General features: G+C 36.1%; 1 protein-coding gene across 4 annotated transcripts in view; it reads left to right on the top strand.

Annotated features, from left to right (window-relative positions):
- Sema3a (semaphorin 3A) overlaps positions 1-24,548 on the top strand; it is a 470,490-nt gene that overhangs the window by 256,214 nt on the left and 189,728 nt on the right. For 2 of the 4 annotated variants that reach the window (XM_008762702.3, XM_063285863.1), the window contains one exon: positions 5,241-5,434. In XM_008762702.3, coding sequence (XP_008760924.1) covers positions 5,323-5,434 — 112 coding nt within the window. In that variant the 5' untranslated portion in view covers positions 5,241-5,322. Of the gene's footprint in view, positions 1-4,396; positions 4,632-5,036; positions 5,435-24,548 lie in introns of those variants that run through there. The other 2 variants (XM_006235990.5, NM_017310.2) reach the window with 2 other exon arrangements.

Below are 24,548 nucleotides of genomic sequence, written 5' to 3'. Positions count from 1 at the left end.
AATACATGATGGAGTGATATGATAAAATGAAAGAGACCATGGAAATGAAAACAGGTTTTCTAAAATAATTAAAAAAAAAAAGAAAAAAACAGAACAAACAATCAAAACATCTTCCTAAGACTAGTTTAGACATTTTGGGCAATTTAGACACAAACTGTAACTTCAGCTTATTTTTCTAGCCACTTCTTTCTTCCCCACTCTGACATACTAACTAAGCTAACGAAGGCCACCTGCTAGTTCCACTAAACAAATTCTCAAGGAGAGAGATGGTCACCAGTACACATTTTTTCCCTGTGACTTTTTTTTTTTGACAGCTTTAATTATCTGGGTTTTTCTTATGATATACAGTAACAGTATAACTCTTTGGTCAGTTTCTCATCCCCTTCTGCATTGATTTAATATTTATTATTACAGTTCATTTGCAAAATGAGCACTTTTTGACTGTGTTGCAAGTCTAATACAGAGCTAAGACAAGCTTATTTTACCATGTCTGTATTCCCAGGGCATTAGGGGGAAGGGAGGAGTTAATGCCTCTGTAGAGACTGAATTCCCTTTGCCTTTTACCAATTCCTTCTCTCCACTACATGCTTCCACAGATATTGTTTATGCTAAAAGCATTCATAAGGGTCAGATTATGCAAAGTGTAACTTAATTTCAAAGACATTGCTTTTAACCTGCCACCCTTGGGTTCCCATCCCTGACTACAGTAATCCTTAAGTAATGAGCATTTTTGAACAGAACATATATCAAATATTTAGTTTGGAAAGCATCTCAATTAATAGGATATTTTCTGATCTTCTAAAGCATTTTTCCACCTACATTAATTATCTTTAGAGAAAAAAGTTCAAATGCCCAGTTCCAGAAAAACGTTTATTAAAAACAAATTTCAACAGAAGAGTGGGGAAGGTTGGCTTTAACTCTGGCATTTACGAAGATTCTCAACGACTAATGAAGCAGCCTTTTGAAAAAAAATAACAGGAAATAACAGATGCTATTTTTTTAAAAAAATATAACCTGATCAAAAACATCTTAATAAAAGAAGTAAAAAAAAATCATGTTTTGTTGTCTTTTTAGTCTTGTTAGAAAATCTGATTAATAAACTTTTTAAAAATTCCCTAGTTAAGTAATTTTCTTTAAAGAGGTCACTAATTTCTAATAGTGATCACGTGTGGGAGGAAATGCTGTAATTACAATGAAATGAGACTGTAAGTATGCCTGTCCCATCAAGTCTACCCTGAGTAGATTTCCACACTAGATCATTGCAATGCATTCAAAACATGCTCAGTCATTGCAGTCTTTTATTTACAAATGCAACAAATGTCTTCGCTCAGGAAAATGCAGGGCGTTTATACTCTAGGAAAGTAAGTGTGGTGTGTGTGTCCGTCCTGTGTATGAGTGTTGTGCATGTTTGTGAGTGTTGGATATGTGTGTTATGTGTGTGTGTGGTGTGTGTGTGGGGGGGGCTGTAATTTGTGGAGGAGGGAGTTTGAGTGGGTACACATGTTCGTGGAAGTTGCCTGGTAAAGGCCATCCCTGACATTATTCTCTATTTGCTCCCACCTTATTTTTTGAGACAAGGATCCCTCCCTGAGTCTAGACCTCATTGACTGACCAGACTGCCCGGCCAGTGAACTCCAGGGATCTACCTCTTGCAACCGTTATAGATAGATACATGCCACCATGGTGTGCTTTAAGAGGCAGTAAGGGTTTGAACTCAAATCCACATGCTTTCACAGCAGGTAATTTACCCACTGAACCACGCCCCCCAGCCTTAAATTTGGGTGTAAAGAACAGAGGTTTTTGTCCTTTCAAATTATTTTATAATTTATAAAAATTATTTTATAATTTATAAGTGGGCCCTTCAAAATAAACCCATTTATTTTATCCAAGGCAAAAACCATCTCCGCACAAAAAGAAATATTTTAACAAGTAACTTCTGAAGCTGAGTCTACATTGGGAAAAATAAATAAATAAAAGTTACCTAACTTGTCGTAAAGTTGGAAGTACAGTTTCTCTGGAAAATCAAGTACAACACCCAGAAAATTCTGCATAACCTATCACAGTGTGAAATGGGCGAGTTCTCCAAAACAAGCACAGGGACACCATCCTAGGAAGCTTGTGATCCCTCTCCAGTGGCAGCACTTGCATCTGAAAACGTGGAAGGTTAGAAGTACCAGGAACTCAGTTGCTAAGAGGCTTAACTGTGGTATGAGACACAGGCTGGGAAGTGGAGTGTTACTGACAATAGGATGCTTTTGTGTGAAACAGTATTTTTCTGTACTTTAAGAGTCAGTATTAAAAGATCAAGATGCTACTTCTGGCTTTGAGGTGTGGCAGTAAAGAGGGAAAACTCAGCATGTTTAGTGGCACGTCCAGCAGGTTTAATCAAGCCATGCCTTAGGGTACAGGTTCTTTGAGTGAATGGTAACAGCTGAAGGAGTGGATCAAAATCCGAATTGTTTGTCGTCCCTGCAGCTAAGTCCTGTGTTTTCACAAACTCTTCAGCAGGTACTCTGCAGCCTCCCTTCTATTTCAGCTAAGAAAGGAGCTTAAACTTAATCCTCTCTCTCTCTCTCTCTCTCTCTCTCTCTCTCTCTCTCTCTCTCTCTCTCTCTCTCTCTCTGTGTCTCTCTCTCTCTTTCTCCCTCTCTCTCTCTCCCCCTCTGTCTTTCTCTCTCTCCTCTCTCTCCTCTCTCTCTCTCTCTCTCTCTCTCTCTCTCTCTCTCTCTCTCTCTCTCTGCTGTGTGTAAAGCTGTAAAGTTAGGAAACAACTTTAATCTTGCTAAAGTCAGGTGAGGTAACAGCAGGTGCCTAGGACCCAAAGGCCTTTATGTTGGCCCCGAAATTAATTGCATCAAAGTTATAAGAATAGGGGTGTTTATAAATATGAACAGAGTCGTGTATCTGATTACAGTATTAACTTTAGTATAAATTATTTATTCTGCACAATTCAGTAATGCTCTCCCTTCTTATTGTTCAGTTTCAAGATAACATGTCCCTCCTCTAGAATCAATCTGAGCTTTTCCCATTGAAATTTACTATCAGTTTCTGCAGAACATATGAAAATTTCAACGATTAGACTTTTTAACAGGCAAAATAGATACACAATATTTTATCCTGCTCCGTGTTGAGAGAAATAAACTTACTCCCCTGCGTCACACAAGAAACATGTTAGAGATATCTTAATGCAGTTAGAAATAAATTAAATAGAAAGGCGAAATGCTTCAAAGTGATAATGGTGGTGTTTAGTTGGGATAATTCGCTATTGGAATTCTCTCGATAATCCAAAGCGGGGCCTGAATTCCTTTGCAGGATGAGTGTCTATAAAGGCAAGCAAACATGTCCCTTGTCTTTTGTAGTCTTAATCCCTTGCCTAAAGCGTGAAAAGTGGTCAGGATAACAAGGGTGGAATCAGTAAAATCAACATGATTTTGGAGTTTATATTCTTAACAATACTAACTGATCAATAGGCTTTCAGGAACTGACAAATACAATAAGATCTGCTTGACAAATCAATCTGGTGTAGTAGGCTCTGTCTTCCCCTCCCCCTCCTCTCTTAAATCCTCCTCTCTCTACATTCACACAGAGGTCAGGGGAAGAATGCTGTTGGTATACAGACAGTTGGGAAGTTTTCATGGCAATGCTTAGATAACTTTTATGAGGACTTTCAAAAGGTGTTTGTGTTTTTGACTGTGAAGGGAGCCCTGTCCTTTCTGCCAAGAAACGTTCAGATCATCAAACAGGAGTTCTCTTCCGGATTTCAAGTGTTTAGAGGCGGTTGTAGAAAACAGAATACAGAGATTACAGGAAATGTAGAGGGTGTTCTCTTCTAGCTTTTATACAAGTCTTTCTCAAATCCCATAATACTACTAGATGTCAAGGGGTCTTGAAAGAAACGTAAAAGAGAAAATTTAGACCCCACAGACAGCATTCCTATATGGCAGAGAATTAATGAGGTCCAACTCGGCTCGGAATACATGATTGTGCCCCACAGAGAAGTGAGTCACCCCTCACCAGTTCATGAAGACACAAGAACACACTTTTCCTTTAATTCTGGTCCTTGACACTCAGCAGGGACTTTTGGAACTTTGTCGTCTTCCTCTGCCCTTGAAGCCAGCACTAGGGAAGTGGATCTAATTAATAAGAGGTGGTGCTTTGCAGTCAGCCACCGCTTTCCAGAAGCTGCACCACCACCACCGGCACTTTTAAATTTGGAGTATCCTTTCGCGAATCCCCTGTTGTAATTTATAATTCTCAGTGGACCTATATTTGTCTTGAACTGATCGTTTATATAGGCTTTCCAAGGAATTTCTTCACTACACTTGTTGTACAGCGGGGGGGGGGGGGGGGGGGGGGAGGGGGTGGCTGAACCCAAGGGGGTTTGCGTGGAGGCGGGAATAATCTCTAAGGGGGCTTTAAAACCTTCCGTGGTTAAAGTTACACTGGTGCGAGGATACACACACACACACACACACACACACTCACACACACTCACACACACACACTGCACAAGTTCAGCGAGGCTGTGTAATGAGCATGGACTGTAAATTCTGTAGGTAGCCACATTCGATTTAAAAAAAAATCACAATTGCTCCCCCCAAATGGCTATAAAACAACGCTTGCCTCAGGAGGTAAATTTATAGCCCCATGCCTCTCCCAGGCACGCCGGAGGGTTCTGCTCCCAGCTCTAATCTCTGCGAGATGTTTTTTGCATGTGTTGTGTGACAAGAGGAAAGGGGAGTGGGTTGAGCTCGCTCCTCTCCCATTGTCAGCGCTTCTAGTGAGTGTTGGGAAAACCTGTCCGCGGGATCCTGTGTCATCTCTCCCTGCCTGTGCACAGGAAAAGTCCGCGCTGCTCAAGGCTGCTCGCTCCCCCTCTCTCTCCTCTCTCTCTTTCTCTGTTTCCCTTTCATTCTGCTTCCTCGGAGCCGAATGAAGCAGGGAGAGCGAGCAGGATTAGAGTCAGCCACCGGCTATCAGCGGAGCGGAGATAAAAGGAACTGCTTCTTAAGCGCCACTGCCGCAGCCCTTGTTAATTTTTTTCTTCTTTCCACACAACAGTTGTGCCTCATTATCCGGTGCCTGGCTCGATTTTTTTTTTTCTTTCTTTTTCTTTTTTGAGGGTTTGAAGTTTCTGTGATTCCGTGACTGTTACAGAAGAAGAGACGTTAGTGTTGCCATGAGGTCTTGATTGTCTGCATTTATGAATGAAACTGACCTAAATCACCTGTTACCTCCAGTTTCCAGATTGTTTGAACTTCTCTGGCCGCACAATACAGGAAGGAAGGCTGCTGCAGCTCAGGGACCTCCAGCGTCTGCAGCATGGGCTGGTTCACTGGGATTGCCTGTCTTTTCTGGGGTATATTACTTACAGCAAGAGCAAACTATGCAAACGGAAAGAACAATGTGCCAAGACTGAAATTATCGTACAAAGGTAAAGCTCTCCTTTTATTTTATCCGGCTATCTTTGTAATGCCTCCTTCTTTCTTTCCTTGAACTCCCAACGCTAACCATCAAAGCTTTAGTTTAACCTGGGAAACCTGTGTCATTTGGTGAAAATTTCCGTGGAAATTTAAATACTTTCCCTTAAACAACAACAAAAAAAGCACGTCTTCTGTTTGATATGTGACAACTTAAATGCAAACAAAGAACATTTAATCACAGTGAGCTAGCTGTGTGCTTGCTCCGTGCATGCTGATCTGGGTACCTTCTGATCATTCTTGTGTGCCGTTCATTTTTCTCACTTTTCGTCTATTAAAATATTCTTAAATGACTCCTAATGCATAAGAATGCCGTCTTTATAGAAATCCATGCCTTACCTAGCATAACCATTGCAAGGAACAGTATCTCCTTAGTTGTAGGCACTAAATGGTTAATCGTCATCATGAATATTCAGTTTGTTCCAATCTGACACTCAGATGCTTAACATAAGCAGTAGATCATGGTTCGCCAAGAGAATATAAACTGGGGAGAACAGGCTAGTTTTTCCACACTGTTATGATGGCGAAAAGACTGTGTTTCCCTAATTGGTGTAAAATTAGCCTTTGAAATAAAATGCTATTTAATTCCATATGTAGTTAAGAGAGAATTCAAGGGATGATATTCTCTGGTGACACAGCTAGTTTCATGAACTTCTTTTAAGTGCAAATTTATAAAAGAGAACCCTGTGAGGTTATATGATACTTTCTGTTACAAATTTATGTGTGTGTGTGTGTGTGTGTGTGTGTGTGTCTTTTCAGATGACAGTTTTAAAGAAAGTATTTGCCTGGATAAATTTCAAAGACTAATGTATAAAGTAATGGTAAAACAATTCCTAAAGTGTGTGTGTGTGTGTGTGTGTGTGTGTGTGTGTGTGTGTGTGTGTACAAACTTTTAGTGACAGAAGGTATCTCTCTAACTCATATCTTATTAAATGGAGTTTAAGATTAAACCGTTTTAACTCTTATAGTTTAACTCCCCAAGGTGCTGATTTCCTATGATTCTCGGATTTCTTGAGTGGGGATGGGGCACTGAGTAGTTTCCACCTCTGCTATATATTCAGATTACAAGATCTATGAAGAGCATTGGCTAATTCTAGACACACACACTTCCTTTATATACATGAAGTTTCAGAGAAAATGGATTTCTAATTTTCTCATGATACAGGACAACTTTTTCTGGGTTCTTTAGTGTGAATAGGGATATCAATTAAGAAAGAGGCATAATTTTCACACTCTGCATGAGAAAATTAAACACCTATTAATGTGTGTATTTGGATTCAACTTAGGATAGAATATGTTGACTTGGAAAATTATTTTTAGTATAATATTTCATTGAGCACCTAACAGCATATAGATTTAATACAAAATAAGCAGTTAGATTATTACATGGTATTGAAAAATCATTGTATACATTAACTATTTCATTAAGTGTCTACTGTGTTTCTATATAACTATATTGAAATTAGCTACATATCATATAAAATAATGTACATTTTCATTGGTCTTTGATTTGTATCATGGAGAAGACACCATCAAGCTATCTATAGATTGCTAGTTTATCTTATTCAAGCTTATACTTCTTGTAAGTTTCACATTCAACTTTGATCTTTAAAAATGTGATTCTCAGGTTTGGGTCTCTAAGACGTCATATGGCTACATGCTACAATTTGGTATTAGCAAATTTGCGATAATAAAATATATTTTAAGAATCTAATAGTCTTAGAGCTTTCTAATTGTTGACAAAAATGTAAGATAAGATTAAAATTCACTATATTTTCCTATTTTGTGAAATTTTCATTTTCTTGCCAATAATTACAGTCAGTCAGAGGGGAGGCACCTGTAATGTCTACCCATTCAAACCATGTAGATAGTGTTGAATTGCAACTGCTCTTTTTATGGACATAGGTTTAAAGCCGTCTGATGATGAGGACTGTATACATTATCAGGAGATATATGTGCAACACTGTCTCTGTAAGTCTCACAGGTTTTCCCTATGGCAGGATTTTTGGGCTGTCCTTTAAATTTATATGTTCCTCGGAGCTCTATAAGGACTCTATTGATAGACCAAGAGCTTGGCAGTCTGATAAAATACATTGCAAAGTGGACAACAGCAAGAAATAGGAGGCAGGGTTCCAGCAGACTTCTTCTGTCATTACGTTGGCGTGTCTTTACCTTTTTGTCTCTTCAAGCACACGCTTGTTTCGCCAAAGCACAAGCCTGATAGTCAGTTGTCAAGAATTTGCTTCTAACAGTGAGAGAGATTTTCTTTTTAAATCTGCTTCTTTTTTTTCCCTGACTTAATTAGATGTCAAACACAGTTAAAATATCCACTGCATCACTCTTAAAAATATTGCGACATGCCTCATGAAGAGTTAAATCCCTGCCAACCCTAATTTCCCATGGTCACTTGTCTTCAAAGATCCACCATTAACTCTGTCATTGCTCAGGTTGCCAAGATGAATTTTGAGGCAATCGCTGTGCTGGCTTTCTCCTTGTCAGTCTGCCTGGGAGTGGATGAAAGAGATTTGATATGTTAAATGAGAAAGAGAAAGAGTAAAGGCACTCAGTCAGCTTCTGAAATGCATGTGCTTACATATCTAATAAGGTAACTCTACTTTCTAGGAAAAGGGAGCTGAATAGATGTTTTCAGAACCATCTGGAGAAGTGATAATATTAGAAAAATGGGGTGTGTTGGCTTCTGCTCTGAACCAGTCTGATTTAGAATCCTTGTGGGGGAAGAAAACGTGAGAACTCTGTAAATCTCAGCGTCACACAGAAATTATCCTCAAGAAACATTCACTGAGAGATGCGTCTGCCCTCCTTGAGTGTGTGAATTGTAACGGGCTTAATGTTCAAACCCCCCTCTTTTAAATGTGTACATAACTGTTTATTTCATCTACAAAATTACTCAATTTTACCCCCTCTTATGAAATACTAAGAAATCACGTGATCTTTCATCTGAGAATCATGGTACAATAAAATCTTCTGAAAAAACCTGTATGATTCACAGGAAGAAGAAGGGAAAAAGAAGGTTTGGAGGTTTTAAACAAGTAACAAATGTTCCATCACTCCGTGTAATGGTTTTTTCCAGTACACGATGTGCCTCAGATTGAGGAGAAATCAAAGACACATGCAAGTCTCAGTATGATGGTGTCTGGTGAATCCAAAGGTTAAATCAATGATTTTAACCTTTCCTTCATATGGGGGACCTAGTAAACAGCACTAAAGTTAAGGGCAGACATTTCAAAGGATTTTTCATTATTCCACTGCTTTTTTCTTTTTCCAAGAATCAAGTTTTTTAATTATTGTGAAAATGAGATTGCCTTTTAAGTCAAAATAGCCAATTTTTTCTAATTAAAATTTTAAATGAAAGTTTCGAAAGTTGCTGTATCTTTAGCTCCATATATTATGATTACCTTAAAATAAAGTAATATGATTGCCGGTTTATAGAACTTTATTTCTTTCTGTTAAAAAGCATTTACCAACAAGTATTAACATACCTGTGTGGTTACTTCCATGCCATTATCATAAGTGAATCTTCATATTTGATATTATTTATTGTTAAATAAATTTATGTAATTGATAATGTGAAAAAATATTTGTGATAAAACTATTTTAAATCACACACACACACAGAGAGAGACACAGACACACACACACACACACACAAACACACACCTACATAATATGTGGTACTCAACCTGTGGGTCACAACCCTTTTGGCTGTCACATAGCAGACATTCTATATCAAAGATATTTACATTATGATTCATGACACTAGCAAAACTACAGTTATGAGTTAAGGTTGGTGCTCATTACAACATGAGGAACAATATTAAAGGGTCACAGCATTAGAAAAGTTGAGAACCACTCTATTAGACACTGTTTCATATGTATACATATATATATATACATATATATATGATTTGACTTTCTAGATACTATTAAGATATTTCAAGGAGCTCTTAAATTCTCATACAATAACAAAAACATAAGTTTTACACTACATTAATAATCCCCTTCCAAGTAAAATATATCTAGAAATGTGTATTTACAATATATAGAGGCGCACATGCACAAATTTATGATGAATTTATAAATTATAGTTCTTTTAACAACTTTATCAAACTGTCACTGCATGTTATTGGGTCTTTGACTTAATGAGTCTTTTTAAAAATACATTTTTTTATCAAATTTTATTTGCTTTCAAATCGTATATTGGCTAACAAATTTTGAATTTAAGATGGTGAAAACTAGATTTTGACAAATCTATTCAAGACGTATCCTAACAAAAATCATGGCAGTTGAACATATAATAGCACACAAGTGTATCCTGTCATTCAACTCAGGTGACATAAAATGAAGGTTCCTGAAAGTCCTCAATTTGTGGCCCTTCTGTTAAGTCTGTCAAGCAGGTTGTCCATTGAAGTGACAGTCAATATAATATAGATTTTAAGAAACAGAAAACCACTAAGACTGTGAAACTGTTTTATAGAACTCTCTACCATGACAACTTGTGATAATTAAACCTGAAGTCTGAATGGCTTAACATTGAGATTTCTGACTTCTCACTACAGGTATAAGCAATAGAAATGTTTATTCTAGTGATTTAATGAACTAAACAGGCATAGGTCTGTGGTGTCAATTATTCTTTGATTTCTGATACTTGAATATCAGAATATACTTAACAGACACAGTATGACTTAGGGTCAATTCTATTTAACAAATATATACTTAAAAGTTTTGTAATTGAAGTCCCATTGAGGGAAAAATTTAAGTAGAAATAATAGAAGTGATATGTGTATCCCTACTGCCAAAAACAAGTTTTAAACTGTTGGGTAAAGACATCATTAGTGTGAGCATATAACTGTATAGACTAAATTTTATATTGTATTTCTGGATGTGTACTTAAAAAAATCTTACAATTTAAGTTGTGTCTGTGAGAAAATTTGAGGTTTAACTTCTTATTCAGATTTTTTTCATTTAAACATTCATGAATCACAGTTCTAAAAGTTTTAAGTCAAAATTTAAGATTTTTTTAAACAAAATTTCTACTTGGATTTGTCTAAAATAAATTATAAATTGCTCATCATCTAACAACTTTAATTTACTAAGTCCTTGTACTATATCTTGGCAATTTTTGTAGTAACAAAATTACAATCACCAACCTTTATTTAAAAAAATCTATAATCCTGTGATACATACACACCAAGTTATATGTAAGCCTCCAAAATTATGTCAGCACTGTGCTGCGTTTATTGCTTGGGTTAAAGCTTATTTTGAAAAGATAAACTAGTAGTTAAAAATAAAAGTAAGAATAAGTGGTAATCTAGATGGCCTTTACCCCTTCCCTGCTTCTAGGGCACTCCTTTAAGGAATTACCATGATTTGCAGTTCTGTGCTCTGGCTAATAGGTGGCAGTAGCAATTTGTGACAGCTCTTTCATTAGTTTGAAAATAGGCAGGCTGCTAGGATAAATACACACAGAGTAACGTTGTGAAGGCCAACCCTGGGAAAACACAAGTCAGGTTATGGAACATGAACTGAAAGGAACATTGGTGAGGATGGAATTTTACTAAGGGTTTTGATGTGCTCTTCAGGGTGAACTTATTAGCATATTTCCCCACATACAAGTAAGTGGCTATAAGTATGAAAGAGATGAGTATGTTTTAATTTAAATGAGAATTATATTAAAAATAATGTATCCATAAAATACAGAATTACCTATAGTTAAATAGCCTAAAGAGTGGAATAATGATTACAGACAATTAGATTGGGCTAGACCAGGTATGTGTGTGTGTGTGTGTGTGTGTGTGTGTGTGTGTGTGTGTGTGTATTTGTGTGTGTTGCACAATTTCCATGTGCACATATTCATATGAATTATGAAATATGCTTATAAGGAAGAATTATCTGGCATATGATACATTTTGGCACATAATTTATATAATTATGGAAGAGCTAGTTGAGAATATATAACATATTTAGAAAGTTCCATTGTAGTTCAAAGTAACTACTTCCTTAAATTTTATTGTGTTTTTAACTATAATTACAATCAAGCGTATGGAAGAATCTGTAAATTCTATCTAGCACAAATAACTTTGAATGTCTCCAGCTACTATCTCTTTCTTTTGCCAAGACATAAACATCTTTATAAATAGAAAATTCACGCGCTATTCCCAAACAGTAACAAAGCTGGACTCTGTCAAATCCAGGATAAGAAAATATACAGTTTATACTTGAACTAGGGAAGGAAGATAAGCAAAAATAAAATTCTGTTGATAAATATGAAGAATGATTTGCTCTTTCTATTTTCCACAATCTTAGTGTAAAACCCAGGAAGGCTACTAACTCAGTCAGCTTTGTCATCCATTGAATGAGTCATTAAAACTGGATCTTTAGGTTTCCTTTGCTTAAATGTGGGCACGGGAAACAGTGTTAACCAAACTCAATAGTGATAAGGTACAGCTGCAATCACAAATTTGTCTATGGATGAATTACAACGTGACCCACTTGAGAGTTCATAAGAAAGCTAAAGAAAGGCTATTGAATATGTCAAATGAGTATTTAGTTCTTTGAAAGTACTTACATGAATCATCTTGCTTCTGATATATTGTGATGTTTGCAAGGCTAGATATTACTAGTTGGTGTTTTATATGTTTTGTGGTTAGAACAGAGTCAGTCTTTGTTGATTGATTTTGTGCATTTTTGCTAGCCTTCGTTGTCTTATCTTAAGTAAGCACTTTGATAAAAATGTAATTCCTTTCATATATACTAAGAATGTGAATTGGTAGTCAGTGGGTTGAACAGTCTGATGGTTAGAGTTAATTTTAATTGTTGAATATACACAGCCTACAATCACCTGAAAAAGAGACTTTAAAATGGATTGCCTATGGGCATGTCTATGGAGGATTCTCTTAAGTTAATTGATGGAGAAAGATGTAACTCATTGTGGGAAGCACAATTCCTTAGGCAAAGGATCCTTAACTACATAATATGGAAGGTATTTAGCTGAGCAAAAGCTAGCAAGAAAGCAAGTGAGCATTTTTGCATTAATTTCTTTTGATTCTTAACTGTGTCTACTAGATGATTAACTTTAAAGTTTGTCTCATTACCCTCACAATAAATGGACTGGAAGATGGAATTGTTAGACACCCCTTTCTCCCCTAGTTGCTTTGGTCTTTTCCTTTCATTGTATTTTATCATATTAACAAAATGAAACTAGGAGATGACATTTTAGAGGAAGCGAGTGTTGAGCAAGCTTCTACAGTAAAACTAACCGCTTGAAACAGTTTGTTCAGGAAACCTGTGAGAGCAGAACATCTCCATAAATGGTAGCTCCTTACAAGTCAAACTTCTTCCCGGACCAGACTAGGAAGTGTCTGGTCATTTTGTCATCTATAGCTCTGAGATAGGAAATATATAGCAAAAATATGTATGAAGACTCCAGTTACTGAACTGAAGGATTCTGTCATCCTTTTTGCACAAATACTCTGATTTTCCTTCTTCTATTGAGGTACATATAGGAAAAAAAGAGAGAAATGGAAGAAGGGAAGGAGGGAAGAAGAAAGAAAGAGGGAGAAGCAAGAAATCTCACACCAAATAGTGACAAAAGTAAAGAATAGTGTCATGTCTTTACCCAGAGGAGTTCAGGGTTTGTCAACAAATCACTTCTCTAAGTGATAGGAGGATAGGAGTGCAATCCTAGAGCAGGTCTTGAAATTCCTTTTTCTGGGCAGTGAATGTGATAGGAAGCAGCCAGAGGAACCTTTTCCAATGTATGAATCCACACAATTCATCCTAAGTTCTTCGTTTAATTTTCAGATGTCAAATAATTGAGAAGATAGGAATTCCTTAGACTGTTCAACAGTCCCACAGCTTGATAGCTATAATCTAAATTCATTCATAACATTCGATGGAAGATTCCTTACAACCTCACTACCAAGTAAGAAAGGAAGGGACAATAGCATAGCTTCTAAACTACATTAATATACTTAAGCATTAAGTACTCTAAAAATGATAAAATAAAGTTGTTCCTGCTTGAGGTTAAGTCTAAATTATTGGAATGCCATTGGCTAGACAGAATGTTTATGATGAATTTTTAAAGGTTTTATCTTTAAACTTGAAGTCTTGACCAAGGAACATTTCTGTGATTTTACCATCATGTATGAGTCAGGTTTAAAGAGTACATTTCTCTTACCTCAGTTGGCTTCTTGTTCACAAAAAATCAGTTGTTGAGATTTCTTACTCTATGTAACAGATGCACACACATGGCCCCATAGCCTAGCTGTTATGTTTCTGTGTGAATGATTTATTTTTGGCTAAAACAGTAATTTAGAATGGCTTCTAAAGAAGATGGCATAATATCTACATTAGTATCTATCCGGTTTTTGAAACACAATATAAGAAAATCACTCTTGAATGACCAGGAAGGTAAAAATGAAGAATGGAGTGATTGCCACAATTCAAAGCCTTCCGCATATTTTGGTGGTCTTTTCATTTTAAAGTGTCATTGCTATGGGATTTGTAACTTATATATGTTATACAGTAGACAACTGTAAGCTGGGTAGGCATTCTATGGGTTTAATATGTAGATATCAAGATTGGCTTGAAAATAAATCAATATGGCCAAGTGGCGTATATTATAAGAACTTCCATAGAGTTTTGTGTTCTCGTGGAATACATTCCAAATACATGAGTGAGTTTTCCTTTTAACTAAAGTTCTCGGGACTTGAACTTGGGTATCCACTATAAGAGATTCTGCTACTACAGTTCCTTGAGAACTACACTGATCTCAAATGTTGGTTTCATTTTCTCCTCTAAATAATTCTAATTTCTATTGCTTTATACTACTATTTTGCTAGCACATTGCAAAGAGTGTTTTCTACTTGCTTTTAAGAGGAGACTACTTAGGATACCAGATGTGTGACACTTTAGTTGTGGTTCCCCATGTTATACCCCACTATATTTTAATGTGAAAGCATCCCTTGTGTATTTGCTAGTCTGTACCGTGATTGGTTACCATTTGAGATGTTTCTCTGATTCACCTTATAACGTATAATAAGAATTTCAAAGCAAAGCTTGTAAAATCTTGAAACAGTTTTATATTATGATAGGCCACACTTCAGATTAATGTTCTGTCAATATAAACCAAAAAAAAAGTACTTCTTTTGGAGTTATATAGCTCAAGAATTTCATTTTTGGTAGGTTTTTATTTACATAGACACAAATATACACTCATTGGGTCTAATGCTCAAATGGGAGGAAGTCACAAAATGCTGCTTTCTTTTTCATACTAGATTTAATTTAGAGCTTTGGAACATGGAATGTCAATCATGTGACTGCAGGAGGCAGCAGTAGTCTTGTGAGATCTTATATCATTTGGTTCATGTCTTCAGCCCCTTACCATTAAGGTTGGGCTGTTATCTTCTATGTATTATTTCCAATTTTCATAGACCACATATTATTTGCTGATATTATTGCCAAACTTCATCTGCTATTCTGTCTTAGACATGAATGCTCCAGAAAGTTGCCAAAATGCAAGTTCCAAGGCCTTTCCATTGAACTTCCCCATAATCTTTGCTTCAGAACATAGCCTTTATTGTCCAGGCTCTGTAGTGATACACAAAACATTTTTATTCTCAGGACATTCAACCATAATATGCAAGATGCAACTAGAACTCAGTTTCCCTCCATACAATAATTTAAGTGTTAATTATAGATCCCATAACATAAAAATCAAAAGAACACTATATTTTCTGTGAAACACAAATCTACAACCTGTATTTGCCTGGACTATGCAAATAAATTTCATTCAATGAAGATTACCCTTTGTGAAATAAAATTCTTAAAATTCTGCCTGAGGTAAATGGAAAAAAATTTCCAGACTTTGAAAATAAAAGAATAATCATAATTACTATTTCTAGTTCCTTTTGGTAATACATTGAAGTTTGTTATTTTATTTTTATTTTTTTTTTTGAGAAATTAATCATCAGAAGAGCAAAAAGAAAAGGAAAAGAAGTAAGGTCTCTAAAACTGTAACCTAAATGCTCATTTTTTACTAACTTGTTCACTTATACCTGGGGACACCCATAAATGCATAGTACCAAAGTTCTCTAAGCCATTTCTTTTCTTCTTAGTTAATACACACCCTTGTCATCATTTGGTCTAGTAGAATAATGAGAATCCTTAATTGCCATCCTTCTTTTAGTCATTTCTGGCTATGGTTCTTTTTGATATTCAAAATCTCATCATGCCTTTATTGTATCGAAATCACCACTGATTAAAGTCCCAAACACATAGTGATCTGTTACAGTGACAAAGGGATACTGCAGGAGGTCCTATGGTTGTCCATGTCTGAATAAAGATGAGGATGAGACAGAGAGGCTGAAGAATTGACACATTAATGTATGTGGAAATTTGTTTCAGTAAATTATCAATTACACTTATTTGAGGACATAGAGGATTACCTGGATGTTAAGGTTTTAAAATTCTGTAACTTGGGGCTGAGGAGATGGCTCGATACATAAGCAAACCAATCCTCTTTCTGTACTTCAGTTGCGTTGTTTATATTTAGAGAGAACTTCTATATGATAATAATATGTGGCCAAATTATTTCAGAATCATTTCTTTTACCCCTACTGAATCATGTAGTTAATCAGAGTCACTGTGTTGTTTTGGTGCATTATTATTTAACCCTAAGTTAATTAATACTTATCTTTTTAGCTCTGCCTTCTTGATGTCAATATGAACAAAAAATGTCTACTGTAATTTTGTTTATCTGTTCACAGCCACACATATCAGAACATTAATTATGGAATTATTAATTTATTAATTATTAAACTATTAATTTAGTTATTTTAAGGTGACTCCAAAAATGAGTTTGGTAATGCTCAAATAATCCTTAGACAGATCTCAGTCTATAATATTTTTTTTGGCTCTTATCTTTAGGCCTTCTCAGCTATTCTGATGCTGGGATAGAAGCTCTATCCTGCCATTTTGGATATCAGTCTACATTTCAGACCTATACATGTGAGATGAATTTGGATCAAAGTTACCTATATCAATGCCCTATTTATTCCAATTTACTCTATGCTTTAAGCAATTTAATGTTCATCATGGATGGAGATAATGCTTCATTTTTTTCCAGCATAGTGAATGCCATCATCTTTTCATATTACCAAACAAAATTTTGTTTTCATAGAGACAATATTCAAGCATCCTTAATGTTAGTTATATATTTTCTACTCCTTCCTCCCCTGTCTCTCCAATCCCCATCACCACTTAATGGTCCCTTTCCATTATCTTTCATTTGCCCCCCCCCAGAGCAACTGTGTTCTATTGCCTCCTCCCCATTAAGATTCTTCTTGCCTCTCTCTTTCAATGCTTGTCCATGTTCAAAGCTGCTCTAGCTTCAATAGTGATAGCATAGAAACAGTCTCGATGTTTATAACTGTTAAATTAATAATGATAATGTAATAACTACAGAAAGGGAGTTTTATTTATCTGCAAAATAAAATGAAATTTATAGGCAAGTGGATGGGGCTGAAAATACAGTGAGTGAAGTTTCCCAGATACAGAATGACAAATAGCTCATGCTTTAGTCAGATGTAGAACTTAGTGTTGGAACTTTAGATTTCTGTGCTTCATTTTGGAGTATATAGAATCCTGTAACTAAAAAAATATAGTACCTTAAGCAAACAATAGAAAATATCAGCTAAGTCTAACATTAGACAGTTCTCCGTCTACCTTTGATACCTTTAGTATAGGCCTCCATTGGCGCACATGCAATCTAGGTGGTATCATGTTGTGCAGAACTAATAATGGGGATTGAAGGGGACTTTTACTACAGTCCTGTGGTTGTGAGCAGTTATGGCCAGGTTGAACAAGGAAGCACCTGCCTTTTAGGAAAAGAGTTGCCCACAAATGTTGGCTATAGATTACATGTTTAATTCACATTTCCAACATTAAATAGTCAGTCATTTAATATTCAGTAAAACGCAGCAGGAAATGACTACTTTTATTTGCATATCCTCTTGAACCAGGCAATGATTGCTTTCAATATTATTTTCCTATGACTTGTTCCATGAAGGCACAACCTCATGTTAGCTTAATGAACATTGAATCCTCATAGGAATAAACATGTTTTTTTTTTTTTTTGTATGTCCCCGAGTCTGAATGAAGCATTGTAGATCCAGGGGCTGAGTCTTTGCAACCAATTCTGTGAACCACCTGTGACTACGAATAACCCATTTTCAGGAAAGAGGATATTCAGTCACTCAGGAAAATAAACTTAGAGTCTGAAGCTGGTAAATAGAACGAAGACCATGTTGAGAGTAACTTAAAGGGGCTTTTGTCTAGAAGAAGACACTGGGAAAGCAGACTGAGAAATCCAGACATCGTTAGAAAGGGAGGCGACACTAACCACCGTTGGCTTTTAAAGGCTTTTTCAGCCGGACAGAGCTCCTTTTGAAAACACTTTATGCACTAGCATGAATAAATTTCTGAGGTACTCTAGACAAAGATGAATTTTATTTCATTGTGGCTTTAGCTGTATTACAATGCTCATAAACTATTTTACTTTACGCCAGACATGTGGAAGTAATCAGGGTATGTAAATGAAATGTGAAGGTGAGCTTCAGCTTTTGAGTAAGAAGTTGGACTGTCTGTGGCTATAAATTTTCACCACATCACAAAGACCAACTTTCCTTTTAACTGTAACTTAGATGTAAAAATAATCAGTGAAAAAAATTTGTAAAACTAGTATTGTTTTCTTAGTAAATTCTTATAAATGTAAACTGTTTTAAAACACACTAGTCAGGGACTATTTTCTTGTTTAGTAGCTGTTAATGTAAGGAGTTGAAGTTTGGGATAATTATGTCACTCTACTCTAACCGTATTCACTAAGGCTTGTGCTTCATACTGACTACAATTATTATTATTATTTTATTAACATAAGTGATGAGCTACTTCTTTTCTTTCATACCATGTAAACTGTTCCCTGGGTAATGTTTACTCCTGGTGCATATGTGTACCCAAGTAAAGAGATTTAACATTTTAAAAATATTGCATGCACGCCCCAAAACATATTCTCTTGAAAAGGAAGTAGATAAAATGAAAGAGCAATTATCCCCTTTTCACAAGATCATAACTGTGCAACATTAGTATATGATGACATTCTTTCTCTTTAAAAATGATTTTATCAGGCACTGTATATAATGCTACATATCATAATACCACAAATACAAAGCTATGTAACACATAGGCATAATAACACACACACACACACACACACACGCATGCACACACACACACAGGCCAAGGTACATACACACACACACACACACACACACACAGAGGCCAGGGAGCTACACACACACACACACACACACACACACACACACACACACACGTGCGCGCGCCAAAGAAATAGTATAGTAGGAGGTGAAAACAGCAAAATAAAGTAGTGGCAAACATTTACATACTAGTTTACCATCTGTTTTATTTTTCTTCTTCTTTTGATTGTTTAGGTTTGTTGTTATTTTATTTTGTTTTGATTTTGTCAGATTAGTACTTTGCCCCCTAAGTTGTGTCTCCAGGTTTCTTACTATCTTTTTTCTTTCTTTTTTTTAATTGGATACATTTTTTTATTTACATTTCAAATGTTATTCTCTTTCCAGGTTTCCCATCCATAAGCCTCCATCCCATCCCCCTCCCCCTCTTCTATAGGAGTGTTTCCCCCTCCCCCTCCCCTTCCCAATAACCCCCCTTTCCACCTTCCCACCCTGACATTTGCCTACACTGGGGGGTCCAAGCCTTGGCAGGACCATTGGTGGGAGGACCTTCTCCTCCCATTGGTGCCCAATAAGGTCATCCTTGTTACATATGCAGCTGGAGTCATGGGTCTGTCCATGTGTACTCTTTGGGTAGTGGTTTAGTCTCTGGGAGCTCTAGTTGGTTGGTATTGTTGTTTTTATGGGGTTGCAAACTCCTTTGGCTCCTTCAATCTATTCTTTAAATCTCTTGCTATCTTTTATATAAAGACCCATTATACAGTCATTCTTTATGATCCAGATTTGCTTACTAGCGAAAAAGAATCAAGAAGTGAAGTAGCACTTGCCAGTGTTCACAAGAAGAGAATATATATACATATATATAGATATATGATGTGACATATAATTATAAATATATATAATATATATTATATATTATAATTATATAAAATTTTTAAATTTAGAATTAATTCCACATTGTCTTAGACAAATTTCAGTGGAGCTTATTTCCTACACTGATAGGGAAGAATGTAAAGTGAGAAAATGATCATGAAAAATGTTATCAAACAGAAAAGCAATGGTTAAATATACTGCATGTAAATGTTGCAGAGGGGACAATAACATTCAGCTGCTGTGTGTGCGCCCATGTGCACATGTGCATGTGTATACACATGCGTGCATGGTGCATGTGAGTGTGTGTATGTGTGTACTTCCAATTGTTGCTGTTTTCTTAAGAGTTCTAATACACCTCTTCTTCTCTTCATATTTCTTTTTTGTGCTCTTGCTTCTTACTATTTTTTTTTTGGATCCAAGAAGTTTTCTTTTAAAAGATTTAAATCTATCTCTAAATCTCGTTTGATGGAATGAATATTTACTAAGTATGGCTGTACATTACTCATGGTAATAAATAGTGGGCCTTGAAAAACACATGGGATTAATGCCTGATCTCAAGGACCTTGCAACATGGTACTGAAGGAAACATGCCGCACAATAATAAAGCAAATTGGCCTGCCACTCAAATACAAAGAACATGTGATTAAGTTCAGAGGTGACAATGAGTTCTTAATTATGCCATGGTGTGCAATTGAGCATAAAGAAAAAGGATTTAACAGGGATTGAAAATTAACCTGAATGCAAGGCTATCCATTTTGCAGGGTTGAATGCAGAAGGGCTTTCCAGTAGAACCATACTGTGTGTAGTCATGAGGCAATTACTATCTACAGAGTACCTGACAAGCAGAAAATGAATCGTGCATTACGTGGAGAGCAATAGCAGACTAGAAGGTGATGTGACCAGTTTAGGAAATCTGCATCTTTGTTCATTTCTCTGAAGAGGACTAGGATTGTTTATAGTGCTGTGGGGTTATAAAGTAACGCAGATATGTGAGGCATCTGCTCTGCCTAACTTAGCTTACTTTTCATGAGAAAGCTAGGCAGTGGTGCAAAACACACTGTATTGGTTAAATGTGGAGAGTGATGTGTCCCAAGTAGGTACTATGAGAATTCAGAATACTTAGATCTCAGACGGAAGAAAGGTCAACAGTGTGCTTATGTGAGATGAACGTTTGTGATGGGCAACACAGAACCTTTATTAGCTGTTTTAAGGGGAAAGGTAAGATTAAAAAAAACATTCTAGGAGAAGAAAGTAGCATAAGTAAGAAGGTGAGAAAGTGACAAAGGCCTCTCATGGCACATTTAGTATTTTTGTTACTTAGACATATTGAAAAACATCAGGCCAGATTGGTTTAAAACTGACTGGACAACCAACCTTGAGCAAGTAATTTTTCTTGTCTGAGCCCATTCATGTCACAAAAGATATACTCAATCACTGTTTACTCTTTTAACAAGTAGATTTCACTGAAAGTAACTCAATATGCCAAAAATGTTGTCATGTGACAAATGTTTAATCAACATATTTTAATTACAAAGCATAAAGTCTAGAACCATCATCTCAGTCAAATCAGTAGAGTGCTGTAGTTAACTAGGAGGATGGTGCTAGTAACTATGGAGAATTAAACTTAGACCTGAACACTGATTGCAGGACGTGGATATTAATAGGCTATTGTTGATCAGTTAAATATTAAATACAAGTAGAGAAGTATAAGTGTACTCTGAGATATAAGCAATCAGATCAAATGATAAAAGTGCAAACGGCTTCATTAGGATAATGAAAAGGTGAACAAGGTATTATTCACACCTTGTGAGTTAAGAGCTGAGGATGGAAAGGAAACTCTCAGGAAGATACATAAAGTATCATTGTGCTGTTAGCAATTCAGTAAATGCATAAACTATGTTTGATTGAAAGAAGACTATAACAATGTGTAGCTCTTAGAGTAATATCTGCTTTATTAAGTTTTAATACATTTTAGCATATCCAATGATTTCATTAAATTTGACTTATACTTGAGATTGTATGAAAGAATATGTTGTTTCTTTAAGCCCAGAGAAGGAGATGGCTTGCTTTATCTCATGTAATATAATATGAGACACTGAAACTAAGGGACTATGATGATCGCTTAACAAAATTTTCTTAGGGGAAAAAATGCATGGCCTATTGATGCAAACATCACACAGGGATGCTATGTCAACATTGATTTGTAACATCGTCTTCTGATATATCACGAATACCAATGAAGCTGGCGGGTAGAATCCTATTCCCACTCTCTTGGGATACCACAATTCTAAAAACAGTCACCTGGATACCTGTGCATTCCTTTAACCACTTTCCTGCACATGACTGGTGCCCAAGTATTAGTTGTACTTAAATATGTATCTGTGAATCACACCTTTTTAATGCTTGAAGAAACATTTGATTGGGTGATTCTAATAATAGAAGATTATCCCAGAGTCATTTCTAAGAAACGTGGTAGCTCCACGGAAATACCCATATTTTAAGGCCCCAAATTAGGAATTATTATTAAACAATGAAAGGAAGTTTAAATGAGTAATATTTTCCCGGTTTCTGGTCTGTTTCTTTCACTACTGAAACATAAGTTGTACACACCAAACTTCACACATGCTCCTGACATAAATGATCCCAGATCAGACTCTCAAAATTCACATCAAAACCATTCCTTTCAGCTCACAAACTAACATTGTCATAGTGGCTTAGAAGAGTAAATGAAGTGCAAATATGACAGATTACTTGTTGGACAGACCCTCCTGCAGTGTCTGTAGAAATACTCTAATTTCTAGCACAGGACTCTTTCTAAATTTTATGCTCTATACTTACACATTTAATATTTACTTTCCTTGGCTATCCTGCCTGTGGCAGTGGAAGCCATTTTTAAACCACCAATCTAGAATTCTAATAGACTTTCTGGCAACCAACAGTTCCCATGCCATCTTTAATTAATATACATGCTTATGTATCTTAGATGATAGTGCATGGCTCTTTCATTTTTGATAGGTATACATCAAACTCATGGTATGTTTCCCATTAAATGCAGGAAGAGAGAACTGTCGTGGGAGAAATACCAATGGAAAACATATTTATAACCCTCTGTTCTTTACTCCAACAATGGATAACCTTTTTTTTTTTACTTTGGCTGCTCATACTATTTAATTTTTTTTTGCTATTTGCACTAATTTGGCCTTTATTAAATTGCATCAGCAATTTACCACATACCACAGGATAACTTCTTAATGAGCATTTTGTACCAAGATTTCTATCAACTGAAATATAAGAACTGTTCCCCACATCATTTATTCAATCCAGAAAGCAAAGGTACACACTGTAGTTGATAAAAGGGAAAAATAAGCTGAGGGAGTACCTTAGAGAACAACATGGTGAGTTTTAATGCACAGTCACCCGTGTCAGCTTTTGTGTGTTTCCCATTTTCTGTGTTAAATTCAGGTATACGGTGATAGTAGAGCCATGAAGCCGGGAAGCTTGTTAGTGTTGGTGAATCCCTGTGATCATAAATAAATGCTGCCATAAAACTTCAGAGCATTCCTTCACCAAGCAGGCAAGGTTTACCTAGAGACTGCTTTCTATGCATTCCCATACATTAGAGCTCACCAGAACGCTTTTAATAGCGCACGACCACCTGATCCAGCATTCATCAGGTTTCTTTAATCAGATTAATGGGTATGACAGCTTACAAGTGTGGGAAGGTTGCTATATCTTCCAACCAAAACATTTGTCAGCTACCTTCGAGAAATGCAACCTCATTCCTATGCTTGACTTTATCACAACCTTACACACACACACACACACACACACACACACACACACACACACACACACACACACAACAAAGACTCAGACTTGTCCAAAAGGACATTTCTGTTTTGAATCCTAGAATCAGAGTTTCAAGTCCCAAAGACTGCTGATTACTAACCTTGCTTCCGCGTGGCCTGTGAATGTGCATTCCACAAACACAAAGGAAAGCTGACTCAGGCTGATCACTCAATAGGACAGCATAATGTGGTATTAGCTGGACATTTGTTCTGTGTCTCCTTTACTTGGTGTGATGGATGTTCCCTACTGCTGATGCATACTGTGTTTGAAGTAAAACTCCAAAACGATTGTCATTAAGCTAGGGAGATAAAAACATAGCTTCCGTGTTTCCACTTCTATATATGATGATTTGAAAATATCAACAATTACCGCTTTGTGATCACTTTATGATCAGAAAATACTGCTTACATTTTCCTGTGAACTCCATGGTTATATAGAGTCATTAGGGTAGAAAAAGGACCTTTAGCAAGTTAGACTGTCTTCTATTTAAAGTCTTAAATATTAAGCTGGAGACACTAAATATTTCAGGAAATATTGTATTTCAAAGAGGATATGTAATATTGTTTTACTTTCCTAAAATAAAATTTACATTGCTAACTCAAGATCCTTAAATAAATGAAAACTTTAAAATGTAGACTTCAGAACTAAAGAGATGGCTCACTAGTTAAAAGCACTGATATATGAAGTTATATTATATATATGTACATATATACACATACATACACACATATATACATAGATATGTATATGTATATGAAGTTATATTAAAAACTCAGTAGAAGGATGTTTATCATGGCTGATTTATAAAAACCAAGAAAAAAAAAAGACATTCCAATCAATTTGCTCAGGGCAGGTTAAATACCTTCCCAGCATATGCCTTTCCCCCCAGCATTGCTGGTAAATAGACCAAGTTCATGGAATTGCTTCAATGCTGGTCCTGTATTTCTTTTGAGTTTAGTTCTCTCATCTGAAATTCTATGTAAGTTTAATATTGACCCGATGAGCAATTGTGTCATATAATTATAAACCTCAAAGGACCTAGACTATTAACAGGCTG

The sequence above is a fragment of the Rattus norvegicus genome, chromosome 4 (assembly GCF_036323735.1).
Source record: "Rattus norvegicus strain BN/NHsdMcwi chromosome 4, GRCr8, whole genome shotgun sequence".
Lineage (NCBI taxonomy): Eukaryota > Metazoa > Chordata > Mammalia > Rodentia > Muridae > Rattus > Rattus norvegicus.
This window is presented reverse-complemented; position numbering and strand designations above follow the sequence as displayed.